At 49.1% G+C, this 19,663-nt stretch overlaps 1 protein-coding gene across 3 annotated transcripts in view; it reads right to left on the bottom strand.

The window, feature by feature from the left end:
* The window catches only part of TMEM273 (transmembrane protein 273), a 57,091-nt gene that overhangs the window by 22,127 nt on the left and 15,301 nt on the right, over positions 1–19,663 (bottom strand). For 2 of the 3 annotated variants that reach the window (XR_013368297.1, XM_077878606.1), the window contains exons 2-5: positions 7,925–7,978; positions 6,933–7,073; positions 5,695–5,725; positions 3,354–3,377 (exon numbers count right to left, since the gene is read on the bottom strand). Coding sequence is in view for 2 of the 3 variants with exons in the window: in XM_077878606.1 (XP_077734732.1) it covers positions 3,354–3,377; positions 5,695–5,725; positions 6,933–7,073; positions 7,925–7,978 (250 nt within the window). In the remaining variant the exon portion in view is untranslated. The remainder of the gene's footprint in view (positions 1–3,353; positions 3,378–5,694; positions 5,726–6,932; positions 7,074–7,924; positions 7,979–19,663) is intronic. The other variant, XM_077878607.1, reaches the window with a different exon arrangement.

Below are 19,663 nucleotides of genomic sequence, written 5' to 3'. Positions count from 1 at the left end.
TGTGGTACTAGCACAAGAATACTCACAAATATGATGGAAAATAATATAAAGTCCAGAAATAGCCCAAGTACACATGGGAATTTAGAATACAACAAAGATTGAAAATAAAACTGGGGAAAATAATATTTTCAATTCTGATACTGAAATAGATTGCCATTTGGGATAAAGATTAAATTGGATCCATATGTCATACTACACACCACAATAAATGTTAAATGGATCAGAGATCCAAACAATAAAACTTTGCAAGAACTGGAATATATATATATATATATATATATATATATATACACACATGTCTGTATGTAAACATTTTTAATTTTATGGAAATTGTATATATATAATTTTAATTAGATACATTTGTGTAAAAGGAACACAGGAAGATAAAGCAAAGACTCTTGAAAATAGTCATCTCCGCACAGTGGGTGGGGACAGAATAGAGTGGGCAGGTATGGGAATGAGACTTCTCTGAGTTTACCTGTTTACATTTTAATCTACATGTTTCACAACTCAAAAAAAAATAGAATTAAACTAAAAGAATTAAGAAAGGGAGCATTAATTTTTTTTTAAAAGATTTTATTTATTTATTGATGAAAGACACACAGAGAGAGAGGGAGACAGAGACACAGGCAGAGGGAGAAGCAGGCTCCATGCAGGGAGCCTGACGTGGGCCCGGGTCTCCAGGATCACACCCTGGGCCGAAGGTGGTGCTAACCGCTGAGCCACCTGGGCTGCCTGAAAGGGAGCATTAAAATAGCATACACATGGATACCAATCCTTTATCAAATTGAGAGCATAATCACACAGAGAAAATAACTAATTCAATTTGAATATAATACTTGGTACACACAAAAGCTAAATTCTCAGAAAAAAAAGAAAATTTCAAGCTACTAAGCAAGTTTGTAGTTGCAGAGTGTTGTGATTATGGAAGCATTTTGTGTAATATTAGAGAATAGAGCAAAAGGGTAAAAATATTTATATAGAACAGGGTTTTGACTTTGGAGGAGGCAAAAAAATATGGAGTGAAGAAAGCTTAAGAAGAGCCTTATGGTATTAAATTTGTGGTTTAAATATACATTTACTGATTCAGTCCTAGCCTCTCAGGCCCTAGAAGCAGTGATGTCTCAAGAGCCATGAGCACACGTGTCCAGATCTTGTCTTCTAAAAACTATTCCACATCAAGAAAGAAAAAAGGGAGTACCTGGGTGGCTCAGTGTTTGAGCATCTGTCTTTGGCTCAGGGAGTGATCCCAGGGTCCTGGGATTGAGTCCCACATTGGGCTTCCCGGGGTGGAGCCTGCTACTCCCTCTGCCTGTGTCTCTGCTTCTCTCTCTCTCTCAATCTGTGTGTGTGTGTATGTGTCTGTGTGTGTGTGTGTGTCTCATGAATAAATAAAATATTTAAAAAGAAAAGAAAGAAGAAAGAAAGAAAGAAAGAAAGAAAGAAAGAAAGAAAGAAAGAAAGAAGAAAACACATTTTTAAAAAAGAAAAAACAAGGATCTAAGGGGTACATGGGTGATTCCAAGTCTGAGCAGGGACAGTAAAAGATGAGCCTGGATACCGTGTTGTGTCAAAAGTCTTAAGAATTGGGGAAAAAAGAAATCTAGGAAATGCTCAAAAGCCACCAAGAAGTGACTGGTTCTGGACGAACCGGGCACAATTTGAGTATCACAAAGATCCATGATGGTGATGAATTGTAATATGTTGTTTATTTCAACAAGTGAGAGAAAGAGAAAAGGGGGAAGGAAAAAGTCTTTTTTTCCAGAAGAATGCCAGCTATTAAATGCAGAAGGGATGCTAGCATTAGAAATGAAACTCAGGGATCCCTGGGTGGCGCAGCGGTTTGGCGCCTGCCTTTGGCCCAGGGCGCGATCCTGGAGACCCGGGATCGAATCCCACGTCGGGCTCCCGGTGCATGGAGCCTACTTCTCCCTCTGCCTGTGTCTCTGCCTCTCTCCCTCTCTCTTGGTGACTATCATAAATAAATAAAAATTAAAAAAAAAAAAGAAAAAGAAATGAAACTCAGTATTTGTAAGCCCCAATGCAATAACTGATTCAAACATGGATTGCGAACAGATGTAAAATCAATGGGTGAAGAATCACTGGAGGTCAGGATGTTCACGTGGTCTCAAAGTATCACCCTTCAGATTATCAACTAATTAGGAAGAGGAAAACTTGTCTCCCCAAAGCAGAGATCTAGTGGTCACTTCCTTAATCAGGGTAGAATTACCCACAGTGAGAGATCCTGGTGTCCTGTGCGTCCTGATGCAGTACAATATTTCTATTGTACACACAATGTCACTCCCATGGTGTTCTTGAAAAAAGTCCTAACCTGCATCTACTCAGGAAGAAACAATCAGACCAGTCCAGAAGATGACGTCATACAAATGGACTTTGAAATTGACAATGCCACGGGGAAAGAAGAGAAGTTGTCCAACACAAAAAGAGACAGAACAGAGACAAACCCCATGGATCTGGGTTTGGAAGACTGGAGCTATAAAGATATGTTTAAAACAATCAGATTTGAATATGGGCTGTGTAATAAATGATATTACTGAATTACTGGTCATTTTCTTAGATGTAGTCACCACATTATGATTATGCTGGAGACATCTGGTTATATATTTAGGGGTGAAATATCTCTACTAACTTAGGGGTGATATTGCTACTAATTTTTAAGTGGATCAGAAAAAAAATGTATGTATACAGAATAAAGCAAATGGGGGGAAATATTAACTTGGTGTATCTAGGTGAAGGATGTATTATTATTTTTTTTGTTTGCACTATTCTTTCAATTCTTCCGTGGATTTGAAGAGTTTTCAAAAAGAAGGAAGGTGAGAGCACTTGGGTGATGCATGAGGTGGAGACCAGTGGTCAAGGGAATGTGAACCGTGACCAATCCTGTATACGCAGGCCTCACTGTAAGACCCAAAAGCAACAAGGGAAACAGACACTTCAGCCAAATTGATAGCTTGATGACACAAAAGTCTTGGAATTTTTTTTTCGTCATGTGGATTAAGTTGGCGAGTTCACAGTTTGAATGACCTTTCAAGGGAAAAATTTGGCAAGTAAAAGAAAGTGAACTATCCTGCTTCTAAAATCCCATCTTCTCAGCTCTAATCAGGCAAAGAAGCTCCCACAGCTCCATTTTAAATCTCCCTGAAGTGCTACTAAATTAAGACTTTCTGGAAGGGAAAAAAACAAAAAGAAGATGTGGATTCCTGGTGTCCCAGCTGAGGCTTGAGGAGTCCTGGCTGGTGGCTAGCAATCCCCTCCCATCCTGTGTGGGGGCCACCTCGGGGGAGCCACTGACTCTCTCCCTCTCAGAAGGAGTGATTGCTCTTACAGCTCACCTCTCGGAGAAATGGAGCTTTGACCTGCAAAACAGAAGAATCGGATGTTCATTAAATCATTCCCTGTGACAAAAAGCACATGAGAAGTTTCGCTCTAGGAGAACAGCTTGCCAATTCTTAGATTTTTTCTTTTCGGTCTAACTTCTTCCTGACTCAGCCTGACTCCATCTAGTGTTAGCTTTGGAAACTTGAACTGTGCCTCCCTTCTTAGCAATCCGTTTGTGGAGGAGCTGGTGTGATCCGTGCCAAGAAGGGCTCCTCTAACGTGGTAGGAGGGCGACATCCCTGGCCTCCATAATCACACTCCTCACCCCCAGCCCAGGCCCCTGTGGGGCGGCCAAACAGCTCCGGTTGGGGGCGTGGGGGGAGAGGATGGGACAGAGAGAGAGAGAGAGACAGTAAGAGTCAGAGAAGAAGAGGGGCAATGGTTGGAGGCCGAGTTGATGAAACACCCTCTAGGGCCTGGAAGCCAGGACATCTGAAGGAGGGGAGATCCTCAAGGAAGTGAACTTCTGGAGAAAATCCGTTTCCAGCTCAGCCCCAGGGCATCACCCTGATGACAGCATGCCGTGCATCTGTCTCATCTCTCTGTTCACTCACAAATCCACCACTTCTTCCATGCACAGGCCACAGCATTTAGTGAGTCCCAGGGAGGAAATGGAGGCGAGTCCATGCTCCAGGTCCCTTCTAAAACCCACCACCCCACTCAGCCCAGACCTCTGTCTGCATGCCAACCCTTACTGAGCACCCCCTCTACTTGGAAGTCTGCAGAAGCCTCAGATGCACTGTGTTTAAAAAAGGAGTTCCCATCTCAGTCCCACAGCCCATTGCCCATTGCCCAAACCTGTTCCACCACCTACTTCCCCTGCTGGGGCCTCCCCACTCCCACAGTCGATACACTCTTCTGGATTCCTCCCTCCTGCTGGTTGCACCTTCACTCAGCTGCCAGGTCCTGAGCCCACCGCCTCCAGCAGGGCCTTGCAGCAGGTCTGAATCCCTCTAAGATCTCCCCGGCAGGCCTGCCTGTCTCCAGTGGGGTCCCCCCTTCATGCTACTACAGCATAAAAGATATTCCATCCCTCTGCTGCCTAGAATCCATCGGTGACTGACCAGAAGTTTCAGGATAGGGTTCAGATTCCTTCACTTAGCATACAAGACCCTGACTAAAACTACCCACCTCCCCAGCCTCCTCTGCAGACCTTCATGTGAAGCCTCTGCTCCATTACATGGAATGCTTGGTCCCTGGATGTGCACACGGGCACCCATCAGGGGGCCTTCTGCTTGTGTACACTTCTCTTTCTTCCCGCAGAGAACTTCTTCCCATCCGTCCACATGCAATCGCAGTGCTGCTTGCACCTCCAGACAACCCGCTTCCCAGCTGGAACATGCACCCCTCTGCATCGCCCAGGCACAAGGCAACACGGGCTTAGCTGTGTCATAGCACTCCCCTGACCCCAATCCTGTGCAATGAGCACCCAGGATGTGTCTGTCTCCCTTGCAGACTGAAAGGGAGCCTGTCTTCCTTTAATCCTCAGCACCTGCTCCATGCCATATCGCCCATTCATTCATTCATTCATTCATTCAAAAGCACCCACTCTGTTCTGGGTACAGTGCTAAATGCCAGGGCTACAAAGATGAAAAGAAAGATCCCACCCTCAAGGACCTTACACTTTGGGGGGAAAACCATAAAAAGAAATAGATAAATATATCACATAATGTCAGTGATGGAAAGTAATATAAAGAAAAATAAAACTAGGTAAGGGGAAGATAATGATCAGGGGAAGGGTTTCTATTTTAAACAGGCCATGTACAATGAAATGGTGGCCTTGAAGAAGAGATATGAAGAAAATGAAGGGCAGAGCTTGCAGCTATCTGGGAGAAGAGCATTCCCTATGACAGAAAACAGCAAGTGCAGAGGTCCTGAGGCAGGACTGTCCTCAGAGGACATAGTCTTTGTGCAGAAGACCAGCATGGCTCATTGCCAGCAGGGAAGTCAGGTAGCCCAGAGCAGACCATATGGGCTTCTCAAGTGGGTCATGGCAGGGGCTAAGGACCTCATTCTGAGTGCTGGGGGGAATGTACTTAGGGGTTCTGTGTGGGAGGTGGGGCAGAATGTAACTGAGGGTATGCAGAACCAGGTTCAAGCCCCCTTTGGCTAATGTGCCTTGTGGCCCCCCACTCATGACTCCTGCCTACTGAACCGAAGAAGAGAAGAGTGTGTTCTAGTCTTCTAGGAAGCATTTTGGAGTGGAGAGAAGAGCTCAGATGGCAGGCAAGGAAGCACGATGAATAAAACAGCAGGAAAAATAATACCCCTCACTTACCACGGTAGTGACCTTACCTTGGGACTCTCTTCTTCAGGGTGACAGTGTCTACACAGAGAAAGCAGGGCATTAGAAAGGAGACACTGTGATCATGTGACCCGCTCAGTGCCCGCTAAGGTGCGAGTCAGACCCAACCTGACTCAATTAACTCTGAGAGCCTCCCTGGGTCGGGACCACTGGGGTGGTGGTCTTGAGTGGCTGCTCTTCATCCTTCTCCTTTGGCTCTGTTGGCGCTTCTCCATCTAGGTCCCCTCACTGAGCCCGCTTAGCTGGGCACATAAGTGGAACTGAGTCTTCCCTGGAGCCCTCTTATCCCCATCACTCCTCCTCATCCCCTTCCCTTGCTGCTCCTGGGCCCTCTTGGTCTAAAGGGATCCAGCATGTCTCCCACTGTGTGATGAAGAGGCTGTTTCTTCTCCCCTCCTATTCGTAGGGAAAATAATGGTAAGCAAACTCCCATGACCAATTAAACCCTTTGCATAATTGGACATGCTGGCATCTCGGGAAGCTCTGAGGGCTACGCCTCCTCTCCCCACCCCAGACTATCCTTCTGCATATCTTTGCAGATAACAACCACATTTTCCAAAGACACAGAGAGGCTCCTTCCTCCTCATCCTCAGGAAAATTTCATGGAAAGCTCCATCATTATCCCATTAAGCAGGCTTCCAGGACTGGGAATGAGTTTTGCCAAGTCCCATCCCATCTTGAGAGAAAGGGGATGCAAATCAATGTCGTATTTTGCTATCAAAACTCACAAACTGACTGTGGGTTGTATTTCCCTACAGTTGCCACAGGATACCCAGAGCCAAGCCAGGGTTCATGTAAGCTCTGCTTGGACCAAGAGGACATGGCACCGCTCCGAGTAGAACCTGCCCGGTTTATGACAAAAAAGCAATTCAGCCCATATAACCGGAGTTTACAGCACCTCCGCCATGCACTCAGCCTCGTCACCTCTTGGGATCAATTTGATCTGGTCACATTTTTGGATACGGGAATAGATCTTTCTGGCTGAAGCCAACTCACCTTCCTTCCCCACCTTTCTCCAAGAAATCTGATTCTTAGGAATGGAAAAGTACAGAGAAAGAGAGAGAGAGAGAAGAAGGGAGGGTGAGGGAGGGACAGAGACATAGAGAGGTCTCTGTGTTTCTCTTCGATCCTGCCGGTCCGTCTTTCTCCAGCTAAGTTTCAGAGGGCCTGAGGGGAATCTCCTGGTCTGGGCAGGCTGCAGCCAGGCTGCGGGTCACTGCCCCCTTACCCCTGAAGCCCGGGGTTGTGCTTCTCAAGTTGGAGGAGTCGATGTCAAACAAATGCTTCTTGATCATGCAGACCTTCAGGGCCAGGAAGACGGCCGCTATGGCTCCACCTAGAGCCGCCCCGATGACGGCGTACTTGATGTCTGTGGGGCGGGGAGAAATTGCACAATCAAACCCTGCCGAGGTCTTCTACAGCTCCCTTCACATCCGGGGTGACGTTCAAAGTCACTCTAAAATTCTGCGCTGCAATCCGCTGAAGCCCAGGGGCACACTGGCGCCCTGCCCGCGCCCCCACCCCATCCCTCCTCTTGGAACAAGATCCTGCTTCTTGGGTTGTGGGGATCATTTCCTGGCAGCTGGTGGCTCACTTCTCCGCCTCTCATAGCCCTACCTCACTGACCTTCACATTAGTTCATTAATCGTGTATGTGCTAATTGCCCACCTGCTCTGTGGTGAGCACAGAAGGGAAAGGGAAAGATCTGACTCCATCCTGAGGGCCCTACAGTGAGCTGGTGCCCAGGAGCTCACCCTAATACCGTAGGTAACAACGGTGCAGGCTGGGCTGCCATGGGAGCCCGGAGCCTTCCCAGAGGAGAAGGGATGGAGATGTCTAGACCCGTCTGCAGCCTGCATCATGCCTGCTGGGGTGAGCCCCTGAGGTGGAGAGAAGCTGAGGGTGCAGGTGGAAGGAGGGCCTGGAGGCACCGCAGAGTGCAGGGTGCTGTGGGCACCGGAGCCACTCTTACAGAGAGCAGACAAAGGTGGTCCTGATGACTCATGTGGCCTTTGAAGAGAGGCTCTCAAGCAGGTCCACACCCTTGGGGTCAAGCTGTGTTAGCTCCCCGGCAGGTCTCGAAGTGAGTGCAGCCCCTGCTCTGTGATGACTGGCAGGAAGCCAGCCCCACTCCCAGCACACCCCCACCTGCCCCTGCCTCCTGGAGTGCCCCCTCCTGTTCCCTGAGTCCAGCTCACAGGAAGCTGGGCAGCCACCTACCAATTTCTGCCCCAGCAGACTTGCCCGTTGCTAATACTTGAGCTCCTCCAATATCTGCAAAGGAAGAAAACCCAGAGTCTGGTTGGAACAAAATTGGTGGCTGTGATGGGACTAGGGTTCAAGGGCCAAAGCCCCCTCTCCAACCACTATCTCCCACAAGTCTTGAAAGGCCTGGCACAGGCACCTCTCCCACCTGGCCTCCAGCCTCAGGAACGAGAGGCAGAGTGTTCTGGGGCCTCAGCGGGACCTCCTCCACACCCACACTGAGAGCAGGGTTCCATCAAGTTCAGTCTAGCCAGCTCTTTCATGGGGTCTCAGCACTCCACGGGGCATGCACAGCACAGAAGATGCAGCTGATGGATGAAGAGCTGAGAAGCTCTTAGGTTCTCTGCCCTGTGCTCTGTTACAGCAGTGCTCTGTGACATTGTTAACACGTGGAGTGCTCCACGCCCAGCATTTGACACGGCATCTGGCACGAAGGAGGTGTTAATGGACATTTGCCAAACAAATGGTGGTAATGGAGCATGCTGCAGGGGTGTCTCACTCTTCTGGCCAGGGCTCGAAAGCTTCTATCAGGAAATGGGGCTCAGGCTGGGACCACAGTCCCTGCAGACTGGCTGTTGAAGAACTAGGGCAGAGCTGTAGGCCTTGCAGGCAAAGGCGCCCAATAACTGGGCACTTACTTCGAGGCGATACTGGGTGCGGCACTTGCATGAATGCACTTCCCACTCGCAGTAACAGCTGTGACAGATAGGTGCTATTATCATCTCCGTGTGATGAATGAGGAACCAGAGGCACTGAAGACTGGATAATGTGCCCAAAAGCCAAGGGAAGTGGAACATGGCAGGGCCAGGGTCTGAGCCATGCCACTTGCACTGAGAACCTGTGATGCCCTGCAAACTCGAGTCCAAGGAAGCTAACAAAAGGATGCCACAAGCCGCGAGGTCAAGGGGTGGAGGGGCTTGGGCTGGAGTGGGTGGATGATGAGACTCAAGCCTGGTTCTAGGTACAAGCTTCCAGGCAAAGGCAGAAGCAGGAAATGCCACTACCCCTGCTTCTTAAAGGGAGTGGGTGACTTCACTGGAAGGGGCCAGATCTTCCCCAGCTTAGCTCTGACACAAGTTGACCTCCCAATTCCCCACCTATTGGGGACTGAATGACAGCCCAAAACCACATCTGCTGACTACAGACAATGCTGCCTGGGTGACATGTTGGTTGACACTCTACAGAGGACATCTTGTTCTGCATGTGTTCAGTGGGAAAGGAATCATCATAACGTTTCATTCTGTGTTGGCTCCAAGCCCCGAGGCTGCTCCTGGTCCCTGGCCCCGGACAGGCGCTCTGGGCTTCAGGGTCTCCCACCATGTCCTAGGCCAGGGACTGAGTGAGTGCCCTCCGTGGGATCACCTTTCCAACTGCAGGCAGACAAAATTGGGCGGTGGACACATCCTTCCCAGTAATTCCTGCTAGCCGGCCAGATGGCCACTCGGCGGCAGCCTTTCCCCTCCTTGGGGAGGGAACTCCCTCCTTGCAGCCTTCCCCCTGCACTCCTTCTCTGCCCTGTGCTCTAACAAGCCCCTGGGTGAGGATCAGTCACAAGCATGTGAGCTCAGCCGACCCCTTCCCCCCCATACCAGGGTCTTGAGCTGGAGGAGTCCCTCCTGGCCCATAGACCCCCTGCGAAGCCCCAGTGCTAATTTCCCCTGGTTCTGCAAAGTAGCTGGAGGATGGATGGCCCTAGCAGCACAGCGGGGGGCGGTGGGGGGAGGGCTCCAGTGTACTCCTGCATTCAGGTCTGTAAGAGCCCCAGGAGGAAGTCACAGGGCATGTTCCCTGCTGGGATTCTCTGAGTTCTCTTGCAAACAGAAGGCAGAAGCTTAGCAACCAGAGGACAGACTCTCCAGCTCAGGGGAGAGTGGGCACCGTGCTGACCAAACCTAACTTGACTGTCAGCACTCCTCAAAGTGCCCATACTGGGGCAGCCCTGGTGGCGCAGCGGTTTAGCACAGCCTACAGCCTGGGGTGTGATCCTGGGGACCCAGGATGGAGTCCCGCATCAGGCTTCCTGTATGGAGCCTGCTTCTCCCTCTGCCTGTGTCTCTGCCCCTCTCTCTCTCTCTCTCTCTCTCTCTCTCTGTCTCTATGAATAAATAAAATCTTTTAAAAAAAAAAAGTGCCCATACTGAACCAGGCACTGGGGACAGGGACAGGAGCAGAGGTCCCAGAGCCCAGCCCTGGCTGCTGCAGCGCAGAGAGCAGAGGGCTGCCTCTACTTGGGTCTCCACCCTCATAGTCTCCCTGTGTGCCCAGAGAGACACCTAGGCTACACCTGTCTGGGGATGGTGCCTTTTCTTCAGGTGCACAAAGGCACCTGTAAGTACAGGATCTGAGGCTAGAGTACCTGTGTCCTCTGCATGCCCCCTTTGAACATGCTGCTGCCCAAGGGTGCTATTCTATCCCTCCCGAAAGAGCCTGTCTCCATTAGAAACGACAAATACCCACCATTTGCTTCAACATGGATGGAACTGGAGGGTATTATGCTGAGTGGAGTAAGTCAATCGGAGAAGAACAAACATTATATGGTCTCCTTCATTGGGGGAATATAAAAAATAGTGAATGGGAATAAAGGGGAAAGGAGAAAAAAATAAGTGGGAACTATCAGAAAGGGAGACAGAACATAAAGACTCCTAACTCTGGGAAACGAACTAGGGGTGGTGGAAGGGGAGGAGGGCGGGGGGTGGGGGTGACTGGGTGAGGGGCACTGAGGGGGGCACTTGACAGGATGAGCACTGGGTGTTATTCTGTATGTTGACAAATTGAACACCAATAAAAAATAAATTTATTTAAAAAATAATGGTTCTTAAAATTACAATTAAAAAAAAAAAAAAAAAGAGCCTGTCTCCAGCCCTCCTCTCTGCAGCCCCTCCTCCCCAGTCATGTAGAGCACAGCCTGCTTCCGCAAGTGATTTCCAAACAGGATAGAAGCCTCCTATAAGAGTAAATGGTCCTAAGACCTTGAGGCTTCCAGGCTCCCCTCCCCTGGGACATGAGAGGGCAGCCCTCAGGGAAAGGCAGCAACAGGGTTGCTCCCTACAAGAGAGCTGCGGGTGCAGCATGGCCTTGCCCCATCTCAGTTGGAATCTGACTCACTGAGAGTCCATCCCTGACGTCCAGACTTCCTGTACTGTCCAGGACACCTGTTGGGCCTGCCCTCAACAGGAGCTGGAATGCTTCACCACCCTTATTTGGGCAGAATCGGGCTATGTGGTTCCAGTTGTAGGATGGTGGGCGTGCGGGCACTCAGATGTCTTTCTATAAGTATCTGAACTAAAAATAAGGAGAAGCTGCCCTAAGTATTTGTCAATTGATGCCGGGTCATTTTCTTCTGAGAACTTAAATATTGCAGAAAGGCTCCTAACTTTAGATCTCAAGGATTCTAACGTTCCTAGCCAGAGGAAGGGGCTTCAAGAGCCTAGACAGGCATCCATCATCTAACACTATCAGGAAGTGCTTGCAGTATGCTCTGGATAGGGCATCCAAGAGCAACCCAAGACCCCTGTCCCCCATAAAGGAGCTCATGGAGTGACAAGGGAGACAGAAGGAAAAATCAGAGTGTCATGGATGACAGCCAGCACCTTCCTGGAAACCTCAGTCTCCACTAGATAGAGGAAGTCTGAATGGAAGCATGTAGAATGGATACTTGCCGTGTGGCCTGCACACCTCCCCTGACCCTTGGCTGCTAGAAGTACCTTGGCTTTCCTTTGGGTCACCATCTCCATGTGATTCCCCCGAGGGCAGGCTCCCAGATGAATACATGGACTTACCCTAACTGGTAAATTAGCATATTCCATCTTCCTGTCAGCAGTGACTGGTTTGAGGGGTGGGGCGGGAGATCCATTTCAGGCCAGTAACAACTCTGGGACTTCAAGGGAAATATGGGGAAACAGGAGTATCTTCCAGAATTTGGTAATTGTGGGGCTGAGAGTGGCCTACTGGAAGGAGAGACCCTGCTGGGACTGAAGCCCCCACAGACGAGGGTCAAGCTGAGACCAAGTCTTCCAAAAAGGTTTTGAGTGCCTGAATCCAGCTGTGCCTGCAACACCTCTTCTTGACTTACCAGTCACCTTAGTAAGGAAACACTCTCTTTATCTTAATCTTATCCAAGCTAAGGAACGGTCATCCACAATCAGAAGAGCGCTGATGACTTAGTGGCAGGTCTTTCATAAAGCATTACCAGCAATCAGGTTGGCAAGGCAGAGAGGGGAGCAGAGAATGCCAGCTGTGAACAAGTTGCTTACAACACAACCTCTGATAAATCCAACTGGGGTCCGCAAGCGAAGCAATCATTGCACCTCTGCCTTGGCACGAGCTGTCTGATGCAACGCCTTTCTTGTTCCTGTGGAAAGTTCTTACTTATCCTGTAAGACTTAGTACAAATCCACCTCTTCTGGAAGTCCCCTTCCTCAGTGTTTGGGATCACCCCTGTCACATTGTTGCACCTCTGCTCCCGCTCCCCTTATGCTGTCTGGCAGGTACAAAGATTTATGCTGTGGCACAAAGAATATATACTTCAGGATAAGCAGTTTCTCTCTAGGACCTGGATGATATGTGAGGTTCCTTGGAACTAGTTTCTTTTCCTGCAAGATGCAGAGAGAAGCTGGGAGGATAGAACCTTGAACTAACTGGGAAGTGACCCCAAATCTCCTGAGCATAAAACCAGAAGTGGTTTCGGGTGATAAGACTGAGTATCCAGGACCGAATGATATTGAGGGCTCAAGAAGGAGGTCAAGTTTGGCCACGGAGAAATGAGTGACCATTGCTCCTGTAACTCTGAGGCGGGAAACACTCATGGGGTGCGCACAGAACACACGTGGCACACACATGACTGCCACTGCTGTGGGCGCTTCTGTCTTCGCTGCCCGAGGTCCCAGATCAAGTAGAGCACAGCGAGCATCCCACTGGGGAAAGGATCGCGTCAGGGGCTGGAAGTGCAGAAGGAAAGGGAGCAGTCCGATTGTTTTTCACCCCTGGGTTGATCCTGGGCCCCACTCCTCTTATCTGAAAATGGGGACTTAAGACCCTAACATGTAGAAAGGACTCGCTGAGACAGCCTCTTCTGCTCATTTGTCCCCAGCCCACCCCCACCCTGAAATGTAAGCAGACCTCATGGTCCGGCGGAACACAGGCGTGCTCCTGTGATCGAGTTGCCTGGGCGCTGTCGCCATTCGTTCTCCCTTCCCCTCCACTGGGCTCATGGACGGGTGCACCTCTCAGAGAGACCAGGCCAGTGGCCGGGGTCCCTCTCATCCCCCAGAGGCGGCTTGATGCTGCAAATTAAACAACATGAGGTCTGAATGCAAGTTGAGGCTTCAGTCCTCTCCTGAGTGGAGCCCTGGGCCAGCCTGGGTGACCAGCTCTCCCTGTGGCTGCTGGCTGTGTGTTAGGGTCTCAAGCCTTCCCCCTGGCATGGTTGTGAGGTGCAGAAACCTCTGACTCCCTGTCCACCAGCCTGGGAACCTCCTGACACTGCTCAGGCTCCATCCCACCTTCCCATCTTGTTGGGCAGACTGCAGCGGTCACCTCCGAGTGCCAGGCCCAGCTCCTCTCACAGGACCGTGGTATCCCCTGCCTCCCCGGGAAGGCCCTAGACCCAGGGGGACCCTGCACCTGCAGGAGTCGTGCAGCTTCCAGAGAGACAAAGTAAAAGGAAAACTGAGGGGCAAGGCTAGCAGAGCAAAGATGTCTCAGGGGTGAGGTGGGGGCCTCCGTCCACAGCCAGAGAGCACACCGAGTCAGACCATCAGCTCCCTAAATCCAGCTCAGCACCCCTGGCTCCGCCAGCCATATGCCCTGGTGCCCCAACATGCCCACTGAGCAGGGAATTCCTCACCCAGGGTCTCTGTCATACATGGAGGTCTGCAGCCATCAGCCAGCCAGGGGGACCAAGGGGTGCCCACCCTAGACTGGGGGAGTCAGAGAGGGACCCTGGGAGTAAGCAGTATTTAAACTAAAAACAAAAGGAGAAGTGAAGAGAGGGGCCATGTAATGGGCCCAGGCAGGGAAGGTGTCCAGGCAGACGAAAAGGCACCAGCAAAGGCCATGCAGCCAGAGCAGGAGTCCGGGCCTGGGAAAGAAGGTGGCAGCTCAGAGAGCAGCAGGGGGTGGGGGGTGGCAAACTGAGGCTTCTCAGGGTTCTTCAGAGGATGAAGGTAGGACAGCTAGCTGCGACACAGCTGCCCTGAGCAGGAACTAGAATCCAGAGGCCACCAGAAAGAAAGAGAGGTTGACCCGAGGCTATGAAAGGCAAGGGAACATGCCTTCAGCTTCCAGAAATAGCACCATAATTAAGAGGAAAATAATCCTGGTGGCTGACCAGACAGTACCAAAACTTGTGCCCACTTTGTTTTTCCCAAGCAGTCTTTGCTAATTAATTCTTAAAGATTCTCACAATGGGATTAAAACACTCAGCTACAGAAGCCAAACTGATCAATACCTTTCCAGGCTAATGGAGGGGCTGGAGGCAGGGAGCCGGCTTTGGCCCGAGGTAGAACCAAAGGCACTCCAGGAATGGGGAGTGGTCCTGAAAGGGGCAGGATGGGCCCCCACGCCCCCGGGCATCCCAGACCCGCTGGCCAGCAGGTGGTGACATCACACGCTGTCACACCTAGCAGGGTTGCTGCTGGAATGTTTTGGGAGCCAGAGGTTCTGGAAGCAGGGGGAGCCCGAGGCCGCTCTGGTGGGGTGCGTGGTGGTGTCCAGGGAGGGCAGGACGGGAAGGAACACCCAGCTAACGCGACACGCACTGGTTGAGGGGGTGGCTCATCTTCGAATGTCTCCGCGGGAGCGCGAATGCCTAATACGCCTGACTCCACGGTGAGTGGAGAGGAATGACCCTTAGACCAGAACATGTGAGTCTCCATCCGTCATTGCTTAGCCAGTGGCTCAAGACCAGACACGACATGACGCCCAGCTCAGTGGCCACTCTGCCCCGGGACTGGCCACAGGAAGCCTGCCGAATCACACTCAGAGGGCTTCGAGAATGCCCTGAAGGTGTGTGGGCACAGCCCGAAGTGCAGGAGGGGACTCTCCTCCACGGGGCCTCAGCCGCTGGAGAGGGTGTCCTCAGCTGTCCTAGAGGCCGCGGGGTATGTGAGGAGCAGAGCATGCTAGGAAGCAGCTCTGGGCAGGAACTCAGGTCAGAAGGGAGATTGTCCTCCCCATCAACATTACCAGAAGTCACGGAGCCGAGCGGAGGCCTCCAGAAAGCTGTGTGAGTCCAGGTGGGGGGCAGCCCACACACTCAGCCTTGGGGCTTCAGACCAGGGAAGGCCCCTGTGCAAGACTGCCTTTGCAGAGAGCAGGGGAGGCTGGAAGCAATGTAGAATAACTAATTAATGATGGTAAAGTATTGTGGAAGGGGAAAGCGCTGCATAACCATTAAGTGGTGGGGTTATTATTATTCATGCAATATTCATACTGTGCTCCTCAGCCTCTGAGAAGCTCTACTCCTCTGCAGTCCTTGGAGACCAGCTGAGGGAAGCATGTGGGGGGGGAGGGGGCTGTGGGATGACAGCTGGCCTGGCCCTCGGGGAAGGCCCGAGAGAGCACCAGGGCCTTGGCAATGCCACACCGTCTGCCTCCATCCACCAGGACTGAGGGTCTCTCTGAGCCCTACTGTGTGTCAGGGTCCGTGTCAGGCATTTCTTTTAAGGCAGCTGTAACATTTGCAGAGCTGAGATCATGCCACTGTCTAAATATGTAAAAGTTAGAGACCCGCCCACACAGGGCCCAGCCCTGTTTGTTCCCCAGAGCCCTGCAGTCCATTCCCCACGGGTCATCTTTCCGAGGGGGAAGCTCACCCTCCCAAGGGCCCAAGGCCTGGCTGATCTTCTGGGTGGAGCAGGAGGAGGCAGGGCCTGGCCTGGCCTCCCAAATGCCAGGATGCGGCAGGCTTCAGGACCTGGCCTTCTGCTCGACACCTCACTTTCCTGGCTGTACTTCTGGCCAATGCTGAGGCATGCCTCCCAGATGAGCTCACCAAGGGGAGGAAGGAAGTGAGATTTTTCTGGTTATCTGCCAAGGAATGCCTGTTGGTCACTCAAACAAGAGCAGTCCCTCTCTTGCTGTCTCGTTCCCAGGCCCCCACAAAGCTGGGTTTCCTCTCTGCACATACCACTCTCACTCCCAGCACAGACAAGTCCCCCTTCCTTATGAGTGTGTGCTGCCCCTGTTCCTGAACTTTGGAAACACTTTATGACAAGATTGAAAAGAAAATTCTCTTTGCATTTGGATAAAGGTATGAATGACGTGGGGATCCTTTAAGGCCAGAGTAAGGACAGGGGTCTTTCAGCCTCCTTTTCCCAGGAAGCCCCAGCAGGTGAGAGGCCAACTCAGGGTCACATGTCTGAATAGGAGAGTCCTGGGGTTTGAACCTGGGTCAGCCTGCCTCCAGGAAAGGGTCTCACACTGGCACACAGGTGGGACAGTGGCTCTGAGTCAACCGTAGTTTCTTAATGTTCCATGTGTGGCTCAATGACTAGGCTCATCTGCACCGTGAGAGGATCTCTGTTCTTAGCGTTCCAAGGTCAGCCCGGGAACCCTCTCTGAATGTCTCCAGAGCCTTCCCTGGCTCATCCCCATTCAACGTTGTTTTGTTTTCTGTGGGGCCAAGCATGGACCGACTACAAGCTATGACAGACACCAACACCTCAACCACAGCCTCTGACCTCGGGCCACATGCTGCCTCCAATGGGGAAGTGGGGATAAGGTGTGCAATGAGGCCTGCAGGCCAGCAGACCCTGCAAGCGTGGCTTTGGATAAATCCCGCCTGTCTTCTCTCCCAGACAGGCAGACGTAAAGACAGATATGCTAGTAGGATTGTGAGGACCTCTCTGAGAGAGTATCTCCCAGGGCCCTAGGGAGGTTGAGCACAAATCCCACAAGGAGCAGATGATACATGAAAAGAAGGCTTCAAAGCTAGACTGAAACTTGACACCTATCCCATTTGGCTGGAAAGCCAAAGCACAAGATGGGACATGTGATGGGGCTGGAAGAGAGGTACCTGTGGACACAGTAAACATTTTGGTCTCTCCTGGCAACAGTGGGAAGCTGTTAAAGGATTTTAGCCAGGCAGGGAGTAATCAACTCTCATTCAGTAGAACTCCTCCTCCAGGAAGCCCTCCTGGACACCCTAGTTTGGGTTAGGCGCTTCTCTATTTCGCTCCAGGTTTCCTTCATCTCAGCACTTAACACACCACATTGCAACTGTCCTTCCTGTAGAATGTCAATTCCTTCAGATATGGCCTTGACTTTGTGTCATAGCAGAGCCTGATAAAAATCAATATTTGCTTAACAAAAGAGAAAGCCTCAATGTCCATGTGTCCCAGTATCGTAGGACGGCCCAAGAGCCTAGCTCCAGGCCCTTTACCTCTTCCCCTGGACAGCAAGCCCTTGACAGCATGGCCCAAAGGTTTGCATGGGTTTCTGAGGGGGTACAGCCAGGTTCCAGGCAGAAATTCCCCAGCTGCTCATCTGTTTTGTTCAGACAAGCAGGAGAGAGCAAGCCAGTTCATCTTACTGAGAACCATTAGCCCGTTATTTAATGGAATCAAATTTAATAAAAGGAGCAATTCAGGCAATTCTGGAGGATAAATGAGGGTCTGGATGTGACAGAGATGCTTACAGTGACTTTAAAGAGGAAACACAAGTGGTTTAATTTGGAAATGAGTGAAAAAGTCTGCTAATCTGTGTGACAGCCAGGTCAGCTCCCACCCAGGGTTCAAGGACCATGGGGATTTCCCAGCAGGCACTTTGCTGAGGTCACCTCTCCTGCCTTTACCACAGGGCATCTTCGTCCCCAGGGATCTCCCAGGATCAGTGCTGTGTGTCTGAGAGATGTTAAGTAACCCATACCCCTCTCCTCAAAGAGCTTCCTCCAAATCACCCATCTACCAGGTTCTTAAAAACTCATTTCAGACTTCCATTTCTTCTCACTAAATATAGCTTAAAACCTAGATATTGTACAAAAACAAACAAACATAAGAAGATCCTGAAAGATGGAGAGATGAAGGCATACTACCTGAGGACCTTGGGACCCCCCCCCTCCACTGGATGCAGCATGTAGCCTGAGGTCAAAGCATGGTTGACACAGCTCATAAAAATATGAGTCAATAAAAAAGACTTTTATTCTTCTCTAAGATTTCTAAATCATGTTTGACAGTTTGGGGCTAAAAAATAGCATGTCTAAAGTTGTTCTCAATATATGTAGAGAAAATATTAAAGAGGAAAGGAGCATAGAGACACAATTTCTGCTTTTCGCTCAAAGTGTTAAAATGTTGACAACAATAGATGGTGATGTGTTATGTATATATAATGTAACACCTACAGCAACAGTTGAAAGTACATCCAATTCCACTATAGGCAAATCAAATGGAATTCTAAAAAATGTTCCAGTAATACACAGGAAGGTAGGAAAAAGAGAAATGAAAAACAGAGAAAAAGGAAAAATCAAAATATAAAGTGGCAGACTGAAAGCTCTAACATATCAAGAACTACATTAAACATGAACTGCTTATATGAACCAATTAAAAAACATGTTTGCAAAGTCTATTAAGAAAATGATTAAACCATAAACTGTCTACAAGAAATTCACTCTGAATATGATATAGATAGCTAGAAAGTAAAAGAATGAAAAAAAATCCATGCAGACATTAACAAAAAGAAAGAAGAGTGATTATATTTAAATCAGATACATTTCAGAACAAAGAAAATCATAGACCCAGAGATATTATGTGGTATTATATTACATTACATAATGATAAGAGTCAATCCACCAAATTGACACAGTAATCCTAAATTCCTATAATCAAACAATAGAGTTGTAAAATATATAAAGCAAAAACTGATAATACTGAAAGGAAAAATAGACAGATGCATGGTAGTTAAAGCTTCAATAGCCCTCTCTCAACAATTGATAGGACAACTAGACAGAAAATCAGTAAGGAAATTTTAAAAATTCAACCATACTATCAAGCAACAGGATTCAACACCAGCAGAATATACAACTCTTCAAGCACTTATGTAAGATATATCAAGATGTCTATATTCTGCATCAAATATCAACAAAATTAGAATAACTTCAATCATATAAAGTGTGATCACAATGAATCAACAATAGAAAGATAACAAGAAATTTCCCAAACACTTGGAAACTAACGATACTTCTACATAACTCATGGATCAAAGAGGAAGTCCCAAGAGAAATAAAAATATTTATTAATTAAGTGAAAATGAAAACATACATATCAGAACTTTGGGGACATAGCTAAAGCAGTGCTGAGAGGGCAATTTGTAGTACTAAATGCTTATGTTAGGAAAGAGGTAAAGTCTTTGAACAGTAATCTAATATCTCACTTGAAGAAACCAAGAGGACATCAAAATAAAGCCAGAACACACAGAAGAAAGTAAATAATAAAGACAAGAGCAGAAGTCAATGAGGTTAAAAACAGAAAAATAATAGAAAAAATGAGTGAAACAAAAAAATCCAACTCTTTGAAAAGATTGATCAATCTGACAAACCTCTAATAAGACTGACAAGGGAAAAAAGAGAGATGACACCAATATCAGAAGTGAAACAGAGATATCACTACAGATCCTATAGACATCAGAAGGGTCATAAGGGAATACTATGAACAACTCTACACATAAAAACCCGGTGACTTAGGGGCACCTGGGTGATGT

Source organism: Canis aureus, chromosome 29, assembly GCF_053574225.1.
Source record: "Canis aureus isolate CA01 chromosome 29, VMU_Caureus_v.1.0, whole genome shotgun sequence".
NCBI lineage: Eukaryota > Metazoa > Chordata > Mammalia > Carnivora > Canidae > Canis > Canis aureus.
Note: the sequence above shows the minus strand (reverse complement) of the source record. Positions and strands in the feature narration are given on the sequence as shown.